Source organism: Chiloscyllium plagiosum, chromosome 23 (genome assembly GCF_004010195.1).
Source record: "Chiloscyllium plagiosum isolate BGI_BamShark_2017 chromosome 23, ASM401019v2, whole genome shotgun sequence".
Lineage (NCBI taxonomy): Eukaryota > Metazoa > Chordata > Chondrichthyes > Orectolobiformes > Hemiscylliidae > Chiloscyllium > Chiloscyllium plagiosum.
In genome coordinates, this window is record NC_057732.1 from 41,319,739 (window position 1) to 41,335,396 (window position 15,658).

Here is a 15,658-nt window from a genome sequence, read left to right on the forward strand (position 1 = left end):
AAAATATTTTGGTAAACTGGGTGGCTGAGGGGCCTCCTGGACTTTCAAATTGGCACAGATTAATTATGGAATGTATTCCCCTTGACTTCCTTACAAATATGGTGCACCGAAAGATCGAATTATTTTATAAAATATGGCAGCCCTTCTTGAATTACATAAATACAGATATTTCGGCTATCCTAACAAGGGCTTTTATTTAATTGAGATTACAAACCTGGCTGGTCCGGGGCCCCTTAGGAGAGGAATCCCGCACAAATACGGGTTTTATTACATTTGATGTTAACACATTCCGAGCATGTAAGAGACTTAAATATACACTCTGGTTAGTTGTAGGTTAGATTAGTAGATAGTTGAGTTTTGTTTTTTTTTTCTTTTTCGGTTTTTTTTATTCTTTTGTTAAATTTTGGCTATTGTATATTTGATTTAATTGTATATCAATGTTTATATTTGAGTTTTGTCTATTTTTGTAAACTTGTAAAAATGTTAAATTTCTAATAAAAATACCTATAAAAAAAACCATCTGTTCTGCCCTTAACATACTCACTGATTTTACCAACAGCACACAACCTTTGAAATACTCTTCAGTGACCCCGGAACTGTCTAGATTAACTACTGAAAACCTTGTAATAACCCCCTCCCCTATTGGTGAGTTGAATTTATATTGCCACCTAACAATTCTTGGAATTGCCTCTTCCATAAATACTTCTGTCATGGTTTGCTGGCTTATTCAGTACAAAAAAAAGCGTACAAATAGAGGATTTTACTAATGGATGGTTTGCCAATTCAGTGGATGAAGAAGTCAGAGATCTGTAACACTGTAAGACAAATGAAGAACAGACTTAGATGCTGCGTGGATTGGCTGACCTACCAACAGCCTCTTGTCATGTCAAGGGGGAAGGAGTAATTTATCTCCAACTTTTGAATGGGCATCAGATAGAGCTTTTACTCTCTGTAAATTCTACTATAACATGCGATGTACAGGAGACTTGGCATATTCTACAGCCATTGTGTGCACATGTCACATGCCCCTATGTCAGCCCTGTGAGTATATAATAACTGAGCATATCATCTCCAACAACACATCACAATACTCTCAGAAACTTCGCAATTGCAGGGTTCTTAAAAATTGCCAGAGACCATTTGGGTGCCTGACTCTTTGAGGAACATTACTGCAGGACCCATCTTGCAGCTGAAAGCTTGGTGAATAATGTACAAATTTATACCATAGACTTGCATGTTCCAAATTGACACATCAGGACTGTATTGGTTCGAATGTTTCTTGTGCATGAAGATGACCCCAAACGGACACATTTCTGGAAAATTGTGTGGCAGAACAATTGAAGGCACTGCATGGACAACCTGGAAAGGAACTGGCTACTGTGTAGAGAGGTGAATTTTGTTGTGTGTTTGCATTGCTCTGTCTTCAGGAACTTGTAAATGTTGGAAGCCAGGAGAGAGTCATCAAAATACTACTCCTGGCTCACCAAGTCCATACCAACAGACAGATTTCAATCCTAGTCCAAGAAATAGGTTTTGTCACTTGAAATGTTATTTAATATTAATCTTGCAAGGAAACATTTTTTTAATATAAAATTGCCACATTGTAAGAGTATTATTTATAAAGCCACTGAAGATACGTCATTCATGAGAAACACCAAGAATACTGACTAAACTCAGCAGGTTTGGCACCATCTGTGGAGAGAGGAACAGTTAACATGTCCAGTCCAGATTGACTCGTCTTCAGAATTGAAATGTCTTGGAAAGTAGTTTTTCTTAATGTATGTGACAAAGAAGCAGAAGGAGAGCAAAAGGGCGGATGGGTTAGAGTCCTGGTGTTGACAGCAGAGAAAAAGAGAGATATAAGATGAATGGAAATTAAGGTGTGAAAGGGAAAGAATTGGTCCTTTCTATTAAGTACAAAATAAACAAAACACAAACACGACACAGCTGGGGTTTTGGAGGTGGCTAATAAAATACAGACCAGACATAATGCAGTTGTTTATACTTGTATCTGTGCTTGTCTGTGTACCTGTTCGACCCACTGGGGTTGAGGGTTGTAAAGGAGAAATTTAAGACAGACATCAGATGTACTTCATTTCAGAGGCATAGCCTCCAGCTGGAATAACTAAACAGCAAGAAATGTTGAGGACATTGTAATGGAAAGATGATAGGTTTGTTCACGTGAAAGAATGGGAACCACCAGTTTCAATGGTTTTCTTCATCTGAAAACATCTTATGTTATTTATAGGTCTTTACTGCATTGTTTGTTACCCTTAGGGGGAACCTATTGTAAGCAATTTTTAGACACAACTGGTGTAGACTACAATTTATCCATATAATAATGCTTTTTGGTGTCTATACTATTGCAGAGTCACAAATTGCTTTCTGCTTGGCCTATGATAGCCACAGGGCACTATCAGTCAAATGCACTTCACAGACTATACATTAAACTTCCAAACTAAAAAGTGAAAGTTTAGTAAGTAGAAATAGCTCTAACCATTTATAGAGTCATAGAGATGTACAGCACGGGGAAACAGACTCTTCGGTCCAACTTGTCTATACTGATCAGATATCCCACCTGCCAGCACCCGGCCCATATACCTCAAAACCCTTCCTAATCATATACACATTCAGATGCGTATTAAATGTTGCAATTGTACTAGCCTCCACCACTTCCTCTGGCAGCTCATTCCATACACGTACCACCCTCTGTGTGAAACAGTTGCCCCTCAGGTCTCTTTTATATCTTGCCCCTCTCAACCTAACCCAATGCCCTCAGTTCTGGACTCCCCGACCCCAGGGAAAAGATTTTGTCTATTTATCCTATTCATGCCCCTCATAATTTTGTAAACCTCTATAAGGTCACCCCTCAGCCTCAGACGCTCTAGGGAAAACAGCCCCTATAGCTCAAATCCTCCAACCCTGGCAACATCCTTGTAAATCTTTTCTGAATCCTTTCAAGTTTCACAACATCTTTCCGATAGGATGGAGACCAAAATTGCACACAATATTCCAACAGTGGCCCAACCAATGTCCTGTACAGCCGCAACATAACCTCCCAACCTTTGTAATCAATACTCTGACCAATAAAGGAAAGCATACCAAACGCCTTCTTCACTATCCTATATACCTGCGACTCAACTTTCAAGGAGCTATGAACCTGCACTCCAAGGTCTCTTTGTTCAGCAACACTCCCTAGGACCTTACCATTAAGGTATGTAAGACCTACTAAAACTTGCTTTCCCAAAATGCAGCACCTTGCATTTATCTAAATTAAACTCCATCTGCCACTTCTCAGCCCATTGGCCCACCTGATCAAGATCACATTGTAATCTGAGATAACCTTCTTCGCTGTCCACTACACCTCCAATTTAGGTGTCATCTGCAAACTTACTAACTATACCTCTTATGTGCACATCCAAGTCATTTATATAAATGATGAAAAGTTGTGGACCCAGCACCGATCCTTGTGGCACTCCACTGGTCACAGGCCTCCAGTCTGAAAAACAACCCGCCACCACCACCCTCTGTCTTCTACCTTTGAGCCAATTCTGTATCCAAATGGCAAGTTCTCCCTGTATTCGGTGAGATCTAACCTTGCTAACCAGTCTCCCATGGGGAACCTCGTCAAATGCCTTACTGAAGTCCATATAGATCGCTTCTTCCGCTCTGCCCTCATCAATCCTCTTTGTTATTTCTTCAAAAAACTCAATCAAGTTTGTGACACATGATTTCCCACACACCAAGCCATGTTGACTATCCCTTGAACAAAGATGTAACTCAAAGCTTGAAGGTGATGCAATGAGAGGTTTAAACATCTTTATTATCTGGCTCTGAATTTAAATTAATTGAATTCCTGTCCCAATCAAACCATGGGTCCTTAGACAAGTCTGAGATTCACTTTATGAGTAGGTTCACTTGCATTTGACAGTACTGAGAATTGCCCAAGTACAATAGCAAAGTATTGCAATCTCAGCAGCCAAATGCACTGGTCTAAATTTTCCTTCTGGTTTTGGAGAACTTTTTGCCAAAGCTGAAGACAGCAATGGGCTCCATCATCCAAACTTGAGCATGTATGTTCAAATGACATGATAACACGTGAACAAGGTCCTCAGGCCTCATTTTGTTTCACTATTGCCATGGCAATGCTAGAAAACCAGGTGGAGTTAGGGAGGGAGAGATCCAGATTGAGGGTTAAGGTTTCCAGGTTTGGCACTGATTGTCAATATGGTCACAAAGTGCAAAATTCTGTTTGTTTCAAAGTCAAGTTATGACTCAGGTTTCAGCTCAAATTCTTTTCCATAGTCACAAATGCAGAAGCTTTCATGAAGCAATACTATTGCGCAGCAGTTAGAACAAAGGGGTATTTCCTTACCTCGTAAATAAAATTTCTATGCAATATTTCAGAGTGGTGATTTAATGTAGCTTCATTGATGTTTATAAAACTGTGTTTATCAAAAAATGTATCTTTGCAAGTATCCAGTGAGCAACCTAATATAAATAACTGAAAATAACTTTATAAAATATTATTTACTAGTTTTGGTATACACTCGTCAGTTTCTTAGAATATTCAATATTTTTTAATGTTAAAAGCTTTGAAGAGGTGTCTGTTAATGGCTTTGCTGAAAAAAAACTATTTTAAAAACCTCCTCTTTGATCTCAAACAGATGTAATTGTTGGTGACTCACATATTGATTATTTGTGTGTGAGGCGTGGTCAGTTACTTAGGTGGGGGTGAGGTTCCAGCATAATGCCTTTTAAAGTAGTAGAAATGTGATTTGTGAAAGCATCATCTCCAACAGCTCTCACCCATTATTTTTAGGACCCGACTAACCACAGTGCTCTATTACCCTTTGTAATCTGTAGCAACTACTCCTGACCACAAGGAAATTACATCCTTACTATATTTTCCTACAACAAATAATTGTCTGGAAGAGAAAGCCAGGGACTAGCAATTATGATTGTCAGACTTGGTTTTTCCTAAAACAACTGGTTTCACATACTAACCTTGCAAAGTCTAGGTCCGCCTCCCGAGACATGGTAATGTTGGTCAGGTTCTGCTGCAGTACAAATATGTTCCGACACATCTTCTTGATTCCTGATTCACTGATCCGCTTGAAATACTGTGCACCATTGATCAAAATGCAGGAAATCAGGTGGCCCAGACCTAGATTTGTGATGCAGGAACAGAGAAGGTAGGAATAAAAACAATTAAAAGCCTCTCAGAATTAAAGTCAGTTACTTAGTTCCAACTTGAACAGAACTAAAGCCAAAGTTATTGAATGTGGATCAATATCCAAATCTGTGTCTATTATTATTCACTATCCATACTCATTGGGAGGTAACATTGGGAGCAGACCTGACCCCTTAAGCTAAATTGCTGCTCCAAGCTGCTTCCATGCCTGCATAACACCCTCCCCTACCATGATTAAATTTTCATTTTCATAACGAATACAAGCAGCTTTCTTTTCATTTATCTAGCTTCAGAATACACAGATCAATTGCAGCTACGTTCCCCATACTCTTCACAGGGAATCATACCTAGGACTGTAGAGATTGTAACAAGGTCAGCCAAGTGAAACTCAGAAAATGAGTTCCATGACTTGATCGAATTAATGGCCCCAATTGGGGAGTCCTGGCTGACAGATAAGAACGTGTGTTAGACATCCTGTTCACTCTGAGACCTGGCTCTGAAGGAGATGGATCAGCGTCAAGAACTCTCCATGTGTAAATAAAGGGTGACTTGGTGATGGGCTATTGGCCTTTGTGGAGTTATTTCAGTAGCGACAAGAGTGAGATTAAAGATGTAAACATGCAAAAGTGCCTACCAGCTGAAGTCCAACTGGATTTCAAACAGGTACTACAACTGGCTTTATCATTGAACGATGTGGCAGGTGGAGCATATAAGTTACAGGGTATTCTGATGGAAGTTGACAGACTCGCCAGTCTAACTGAGCTTGGGGAGCACCATCTGAGTGAAAGGGACTCTGAGTCGGCCAATAGCAAAGCCTTCACTAGACGGTTAAAATTCTTTTCAGGATCTGGGATAGCAAGCCATTGTAGTTGTTGCTGGTGGATGGACCTGAGAGCAAACGAGTCCCACGAGATCAAAACGGAGTAACAGAACTCAGAGCAGGGTATCCAGGAGAGTGCACACCCTGTATGTCCACCTACATCGGGTTTGGAACAACTTAATTACTGAGCAACATTCAAATAGAATCAAGATAAACATCTGGTCACCTGGTATTAATAGAGATTGATACTGGTGCGGTCATTTCAGTGATTGCAGAACTAGTCTTAAACAAAATCACCCTGGACCCCGTTACACATCGACTGTGTGGGTCCTTTCATGGGCTCAATGTTGTTAGTTATTGAGGACACCCACTCAAAGTCACTGGACATGCATAGAGTTCATTTGTCAAGCATGACAGAAAAATGGTGCGTATCTTTTGCAATACAACGAATCCTGGAAGTGTTGGTCACGGATAGCAAGCCATCAATTATAAGAGGAGAATTTGAGTATTTCCTAAAGTCGAATGGTATTTGACATGTAAGAATAGCTCCATACCATCCAACACCCAATGGTCGGGTAGAAAGTGCAATCCAAACTTTGAAGGTGCACTTAAAGAAACAGCCTACAGCTTCACAGGATGCCAAAGTGATCCAGTTCCTATTTGAGTAGAAGGCCACACCTCATGCAACTAGAATTAGCTCTAGTAGAGTTGCTAATGGGAAGAAGACACTGCACCAAGTTAAATCTGACCTTCCAGGACCTGAGGAGGAGGGTGAAACAGCATGCCAATGGCAGACACAAAACTGCACTAAGCGAGAGACACAGTTTGCTTCAGAGTATGAAGTTTGGTGCAGGAACCATGGAATGGCCCTGCATAGGAAAGGGACATGGTTGATATGAGGTCACTTTCGGGTAGGTGTGACATCCTGAACAAGCACATGCACCATTTGAAAGCTGAAAACTCACAAATGGTGCAGGAGCAAAACGTGGCTCCTCATTAGCCTTTCCAACTGTTCCAGAACTGTGGATTCTCCCTCTCCTCAAACGGTGAAGATACCTCAGAATCTGTGGATGTCATTTCTTCTGAGATGCTCTGGGTGCCAGAGGCAAGCTACTATACATTACACACCATCTCTATCAGAGACAGAGTTGGAGGAACCTGATCTGGTACTAAGACACCCCAGGAGAAGCTACAAAAAAAAAACTGGCCTATGTCTTTGGACTCAGAGGGGAATGATTGTAATGAGGTCAGCCAGATGGACCTCCTAGAATACGAGTTCCCTGACTGAGGCTGTTAATCTGGTCCAATTAGGGAGCCCTGGCATTAGATAAGAGCAGGAGTGCTCCTGTTCACTGTGACAGCTGGCTCTGAGGAAGTCGAATCAGTATCAAGGACTCTCCATGTGTAAATAAAGGGTGACTTGGTGATGGGATACTGGCCTCTCTGGAGTTATTTCAGGGATCATCTGGCTGGCATGCGACAGCTTGCAAGGCTATAACTCAAATATGAACTAAATAAATGACTGAAATTTTACTTAAGGTTTCTGAAATTTTTAAAATCAGGTTTGTGCTTCTTTTTGCTTGATTTGCTACCAATTTTAACTCAATGATCCCTTTATAAATTTAAAGAATAAATTACGTCCCACTTCTCTGTCACCCATAACATTGCCATTTATTTTCTAAAAAGTACAAACTCTTAATGTGGTTCTCATAATTTACTGATCTAAGTCTTGAACTCATTCTTGCTGTTTTTCACTAAACTCATCCTAATGCTCCTTATGTTTTCCCTTCAGGGCTCTGTCAGCTGGTAATGAATCGCTGTGTGACAATCCAGCAGCTTTGTAAAGTAAATGGAGGAATTTGCAATGATAAAACTGGTAACAGGATGAGCTGTAGCTGTGGCCCTTCATCAATGACAAAGGCAAATAAATGAGAATGTCCAATATTACAGTGTGAATGTAACTGCACAATATATAAACCATTTTATTTTATACTTCCTTGACTTTAATTTTCACTCCTATTCTAAAAGCAATAGGTTAGAAACTTTGTCGCCAGATATAATCCTGTGCGGGATTTCAAGGTATCATTTGCAGCAGTGTGAATGCTGCCTGAAAGGGAATGGCTGACTAATCTGAATGGACAAACTGCAGAATCTAGTATGGAGGAAAATCTAATCGGGAGATGGCCCTTAATATAAATAATGGGGTGAGGGAGAAGGTAACTATCATCACCAAAAAGTTGAGCATCTGCGCTTTTGTCTCAAAGTGTCAACCATGTTTGCCTCCAACAGCAACTGCACTTCAAAAACATTAGTTGGCTGTAAAGCACTCTGGGATATCCCAAGGAAGTGAAATATTTTTCTTTACAGTACATATTCACTGTTTAACCCTAGCTGGCTGCTAATCATGTGTAACATTCCTTCCACAAAAACACATGAACTATCATGTTGCACAAAATGAATTATCTCCTTTTTAAACAAACATTAGTTGATTATGCCCATTTTGTATCCAGATATACGCTTCACAATGCAACAGTTCTTGAATTTGTCATTAAAGGAAACATCTAATTTAAGGAAGAGACACATTGCAAATGTACTGTTATACATGCAGCCGACTGGGAGGCATTGCACCAATTTAGTTCTTAGATATGCCTATCTGTTTGTCTATTACATAAATGTAATTCAGTAATGGAGGTATCATTTGTCAGCTCGTGTCAATATGTCTCTTCTGAATCCAACAGTAATTTCAGCAATCGATTTTTTGGTGCATTAATGGCTGAAAGTCAATGATCATAAAGCAATTTTCATGCAATCACATCTGGCTATATTGATTCAGATTCAACTTTTTACCTTCAAAAATGTATTGGAACTTGTGTTGCTGCAGACTGCTACTCATCGCTTCCTCAATGGCACTGATGTCTTTGTTCAGTCGCACCACCAAGGGGTCATAATCCATGCTCTCTGCATTTGCAACAATGGCATAGTTGCCTTGCTTGGCCAGTGGGATTAAATAGTGAAAACAGTGAACTCTGAGGAAACAAGAGAAAATAGTGAAGTTTCAATAACTGGAAGAATCAAGCAAATGACTGCTTGCGAGAAAAGCTATTATTCAAGAATTACGTGCAAAGAATAATGAGCTTTTCAAGGCCTTTGGCTTCCATTACCATCATTCAGCCTTGATCTAATGAAAAAAAATGTTTGTCCCCAGATTAATTAGTATTTGTAACTAATTCATCAGCAGTAATAAGTTGTTAATTATTGCCACTGGGGCTGGCTATTCTGCATAAGGAGATATCTTAACTGTACTCCAGTAACATGTATGGCGATCAACCAATCCAATCAAAAAACTATTTAAAAAAACTCAGGACTGCTTAATTTCAAATGGATTATATAATGTTACATTTGTGAAAGAATCTCACAAAGACTGTTAGTGATATATATATTTGCCGTGAATATTTGTATCACATACAGGGCAGGCAGTGACTATCTCCAATGAGAAAAAGTCCAGTTACTTCCATCTAATCTCTTGTAGTATCAGCGTTGATTCCCATTCCACAAATTTTTTTTTGACTGTGGGTGAGTGAGTTGTCAATGTTTTGGAATTTTCTGCTTAACACCAATATGTAGGCAATATCTGCACCAGGACTGAGGTGATTTCAGAGGTAGCATATTACTACCTGCTCCTACCTCCACCAATATTTAGCCTTCAACTATAACAAATGAATATAGTTTTGCTGGTCCAAACAAACTGCTTTCTTCATCACAGAAGTAAATTCACTTCAAACCCTCAAACTACATTACTTTGGGCAATCTAAAGATGGAAAAGTGTCTTTAGAAATGGCTGAAGAGAAAGAAAAAGGATTGTCAACAGCATGACCTCAGAGTCTCCATTCACCCCACAATATCAAAATGCCCCATTCTCTTTATCATACATACTCAGAGAGCTGTGTCATGCTAATGACACACTACACCAAAGGCCTGAGAAGGGTTTTGAAGCAGGGTAGCTGGGCCCAAAATGATAACTCTGATTTTTCTCCACAAGTATTGCCAGACCTGTTCAGATTTTCCAGCAATTTCTGTTTTTGTCTCTACACAAAAGAATTTATCTCAGTGATCTTAAGGTTCCATGACTGATCGGGTTGTGGATCCATTATTTAAGAGCAATGCTGCCTCTGATCCCCACAATTGACATGCTGACAGCAGCACTGGCTCCTGATAACCCAAGGGTTTCCTGACACAGTATGTAGACAGGCCAAGAAGGGGCGAGGCACACTGGATTTGGTACTGGTAATGAACTCGGCCAGGTGTTAGATTTAGAGGGAGGTGAGCACTTTGGTGATCGTGACCACTATTCGGTTATGTTAATTTTAGCAATGGAAAGGGATAGGTGTAAACCACAGGGCAAGAGTTATAGATAACAGAAAGGCAATTATGATGTGATTAGGCAAGATTCAGGATGCATAGGATGGGGAAGGAAACTGCAGGGGATGAGCGCAATTGAAATGTGAAGCTTACTCAAGGAACAGCTACTGCATGTCCTTGATAAGTATGAGCCTGTCAGGCAAGTAGTCGAGTGAGGGAGCCATGGTTTATTAAAAAAATTGAATCTCTTGTCAAGAGGAAGGAGGTGGCTTATGTTAGGATGAGACATGAAGGGTGCTTCAGAGTTACAAATTAGCCAGGAAAGACCTAAAGTGAAAGCTAAGAGGAGCCAGGGGGGGACACGAGAAGTCGTTGGCAGATAGGATCAAGGAAAACCCTAAGGATTTCTATAGGTCTATCAGGAATAAAACAACGAAGAGAGTAAGATTAAAGCCGATCAAGAGCAGTAGTGGGAAGTTGTGCGTGTAGTCCGAAGAGATAGGAGAAGCACTAAATGAATATTTTTCGTCAGTATTCACACTGGAAGAAGAAAATGTTGTTGAGGAGAATAGAGAGTTACAGGCTACTAGACAAGACAGGACTGAAGCTCACAAGGAGGAGATGTTAGCAATTCTGGAAAATGTGAAAATAAATAAGTCTGCTGGGCCAGATGGGATTTATCTTAGGATTCTCTGGGAAGCCAGGGAGGAGATTGCCGAGCCTTTGACTTTGATCTTTATTTTGTCATCGTCTACAGGAACAGTGCCAGAAGACTGAAGGATAGCAAATGTTGTCCCCTTGTTCAAGAAGGAGAGTAGAGACAACTCTGGTAATTATAGACCAGTGAGCCTTACTTAAATTGTGGGTAAAGTGTTGGAAGAGGTATAAGAGATAGGACTTATAATCACCTAGAAAGAAATAAGTTGATTAGGGATAGTCAACACAGTTTTTGTGAAGGGTAGGTCATGCCTCACAAATCTTATTGAGTTCTTTGAGAAGGTGACCAAGCAGGTGGATGAGGGTAAAGCGGTTGATAAGGTATATATGGATTTCAGTAAGGTGTTTGATAAAGTTCTCCATGGTAGGCTACTGCACAAATTATGGAGGCATAGGATTGAGGGTGATTTAGCAGTTTGGATCAGAAATTGGCTAGCTGAAAGATGACAGAAGGTGGTGGTTGGTGGGAAATATTCATCCTGGAGTTCAGTTACTAGTGGGGTACCATAAGGATCTGTTTTGGGTCCCCTGCTGTTTGTCATTTTTATAAATGACCAAGATGAAGGCATAGAAGGTTGGGTTAGTAAATTTGCAGATGACACTAAGGTCGGTGGAGTTGTGGATAGTGCCAAAGGATGTTGCAGGTTACAGAGGGACATAGATAAGCTGCAGAGCTGGGCTGAGAGGTGGCAAATGGAGTTTACTGCAGAAAAGTGAGAGGTGACTCACTTTGGAAGAAGCAACAGGAATAAGCAGTACTGGGATAATGGCAAGATTTCTGGTAGTTATGATGAGCAGAGAAATCTCGGTACCCACGTACATAGATCCCTGAAAGTTGCCACCCAGGTTGAAAGGGCTGTTAAGAAGCTATATGGTGTGTTAGCTTTTATTGGGACAGGGATTGGGATTCGGAGCCATAACGTCCTGTTGCAGCTGTACAAAACTCTGATGTGGCTACACTTGGAGATCTGCATACCATTCTGGTCACTGCATTGTAGGAAGGCTGTGGAAGCTTTGGAAAGCATTCAAAGGAGATTTACTAGGATGTTGCCTGGTGTAGAGGGAAGTCTTATGAGGAAAGGCTGAGTGACTTAAGGCTGTTTTCGTTAGAGAGAAAAAGGTTGCGAGGTTATTAATTGGGACATATAAGATAACCAGAGGGTTAGATAGGGTGGACATTGAGAGCCTTTTTCCTTGGATGGTCTTGGCTAGCACGAGGGGACATAGCTTTAAATTGAGGGGTGATAGATATAGGACAGATGTCAGAGGTATTTTCTTTACTCAGAGTAGTAGGGACATGGAACAGCCCGCCTGCAAAAGTAGTAGACTTGCCAACTTTAGGACATTTAAATAGTCATTGGATAAACATATAGATGAAAATGGAATGTGTCGGTTAGATGGGCTTCAGACTGGTTCCACAAGTCGGCACAACACCGAGGGCCAAAGGGCCTGTACTGCACTGTAATGTTCTCTGTTCTCAGTAAAGAGACCTTAGAATTGACTGTGGCATACCCCTGACTAAACTCATAAGATAATCCTGGTATATGAATGTCCAGACCCCTAACTGATTTACTGATAATCCATGGATTGTTTGTAATGGACCTGCAGGACTGACCACTCCCTAGACTGCAATATACAGAACCTCTGAAGCTGACCACTGGAACGCTTGACTGTGTCCAAGCCCCTGGAATGAGATCAGATGAAACTCTTGATTTATTGAGTTGGTAGCCCATGACTGAAGACAATCCCTGTGCACTTAACAAGGGACCACTCCACTTAGACTTTGAGGCATAGCTGTTTGATTAAAGCATATTCTGTGTGTTTGCTAAATCAGCAGCTGCCCAAGCAGTAGGTGTGACACTGACATGCCACAATGCCATTGTCTGCCTCCATGACTGTCAATTGCTGGTAAGCTTGACAAGCAGCCTAGCTTTGCGACTGTGCTAAAAGGCAAGGAAGGACAGAAATACTGTGGGCCCATGAATTTTGAATGAGATGGAAAAGTGCAAAAAGGCAAGGCAAGACAAGGTGGGGAGGAAATGCTATGAGTATCTGATTAGGGGTGAGTGAGTGCTAAGACAGCAAAAGAATAACTATGAAATGCACCTTGCTCCATTCCATGAATTAGTTTGTTTCTGTGTGCAAAATGGCCTGGCAGCTGCATAATGATGCAGGGTGTTAGTGCAATCCAAAGTGTAGAACTGAAGTGCATGACCACGTTTTAAGTGAATCAGATATGTACTATGGTAATGTAGTAAGACTGATGTGCATCTAACACCAAGCTTGATGGATGGGGAGTGCAGATTGTCACTGTCTAATGAGCAAAGCCCAAGATGTTGGGGGACTGTTGAACAAGATAGAGGTCCCGAGGAGCAAGTGGCAAGTTGGAACCACCAGTTACTTGCTCTGAATTTCATGTTGGGAATTATCACCATCTAGTTTATTTCCATCACTTGGGAGAATAGCAAATTGCACATAAATGGGGTGAGAACAGGTAATAATGAGATATCAATCCATGCAAATAGGTTTCTTGCTGTTCACAAGCGAGATAGTCTCGCTGTTCAAATCTTCGATGGAAAACTGGACTTCTTTTTCTTTCATTGAGCACCTTGTTATTCAGACCTTGCCATATTTCATTGGAGCTGGAATAACTTTTCCTAAGAAAAGGCAGTTTGTTATGAAAAGACTGATAATTTTCCTTCCCAGTATCTTGTGGTTACTGCTCCGTCAAACATTGTTCATCTTCATAAAAATTGAAAGAACTGCAGATGCTGTAAATCAGAAAGACAGAAATTGCTGGAAATTCTCAGCAGGACTGGTAGCATCCATGAAGAGAGTTAATGTTTCAGGTCCAGTGACCCTTCTGAGAACTCTGATTTCTTTTCACATATGCTGCCTGACCTGCTGAACCCTTCTAGCAATATCTGTTATCGTTCATCTTCAACTGCTTCCAGGTTTAAGAAAAGTCACATCTGAAATTTTAACTGGTCTGTTCTCGTCATCAATAAACCAACTCTACGCTTCTCACTCCTGTTTTAAAACATGTTTCATTTAAAACACATTCATAGGTGGGACCGTCTCCAATAAAAATATTCACTTTCCAAGGGATCAAGAGGGCAAATAGAATGGTCTTCCAGTTCATGCCACCTTGCGAGCTTCTCTGTGAGATTTACATTTTTAAAATACCTTCCAGCTATAATCATTTCTTACCGATTTAATTTTTCATTTGACGCTTTAATTCAATAAGTATTTGTTTAAAAATTGGCTTAACAGAATGTATTGATGAATTCAGTGTCTGAACTCGAGGTAGCAGAAATGAAATAGAGTGGAAAAGAGGAGGGAGATTAGAGATGGGGAAAAGGATAGAAATGCTAGGCTTAACAAATTAATTCAACCAGAACTTATTCATTCAAACAATCTGAGACTTGTAGCATTAATTATCAGGAAGCATGACTAAGGCATGTAGCATTAACAACGGTAATATTTGCATTAATGTAGTGCCTCTTCACACTGAAATACATTTTGAAAGCTTCACAGAAGGAATTATTTTTGATGTGCAGTGATAACTTATATTTGTGAAAAATAGGCTCAGACATTAATTTTTTTTGGAAAACGAAATAAACTGCCAGTTACAACAAGAATGTTGGTCCAACATAATAGGACACCTTTGATGGGTGAATAACCTTTTTGTATACTCCTATGCTCACTTATGTTGGGATACTGTACCTGACTTCTAAGTGAAGCACCAGCAGGCACCGATCAGCCATTTCCTGAAATAACTTTGCAAGATCATTGAGAGTTTCCATTATTTGCTCAGACACTGGAGGAATATCCATATTTACATGAACTTCTTGTCCTGGAGAAAATGCTGTGAAACAGGAAAAGATCACAGAAATAATCAGCACACTCTGAGCAAAGTCAAATGATATTCCTTGTAATAAGCACGTATGTTCGAATTTGCTAAAACAAAAGTTGCTCAAGATGGTAAATGCAAGACTCATCGAATTTCACTGTTTAAAGTTCGTTTTTGTTTATCCAAGGAACCTGGACATTGCTGATTCGGTCAACATTTATTTCCTGTCTCTAATTATCTTCAAGGAGGTGGTGTGAGCCACGATCCTAAACACAAGTAGTAGTTTGCTGGGCCATTTTAAAAAGCAATAAAGAGCCAACCATACAGCTGTATGTCTGGAGTCACATGTAGGCCAGATCCGGGTAGGATTGTTGATTTCCTTCCCTAGAGGTTTTTATGACAACTCAGTGTTTCTTTGCTATTGTTATCGATAAAACATTTACATTCCAGATTTTCTTAATTTTGGATAATTGAATTTACATTTTTCAGATACTGTGATAGGATTTGAACTTGTCTCTTAGGATCATTAATCAAGACATTTGCATTACTAATCCAATTAGACTTAAGGTTATTAATCAGAATTACTCATGCTCTAACTGTGCAAGAAAATTCACCATTCACCTTCCATTTGCATCAACAGCCCCTTCTAAGCAACTGTTCTGGTAGAATCAGCATACTCTTCTCTAATATGTTTTTCTTTAAGAGCAATAAGTGG

At 40.1% G+C, this 15,658-nt stretch overlaps 1 protein-coding gene across 1 annotated transcript in view; it reads right to left on the minus strand.

Annotated features, from left to right (window-relative positions):
• exoc4 (exocyst complex component 4) overlaps positions 1-15,658 on the minus strand; it is a 571,126-nt gene that overhangs the window by 33,069 nt on the left and 522,399 nt on the right. The window contains exons 14-16 of the mRNA XM_043714034.1: positions 14,817-14,958; positions 8,862-9,040; positions 5,008-5,167 (exon numbers count right to left, since the gene is read on the minus strand). Coding sequence (XP_043569969.1) covers positions 5,008-5,167; positions 8,862-9,040; positions 14,817-14,958 — 481 coding nt within the window. The remainder of the gene's footprint in view (positions 1-5,007; positions 5,168-8,861; positions 9,041-14,816; positions 14,959-15,658) is intronic.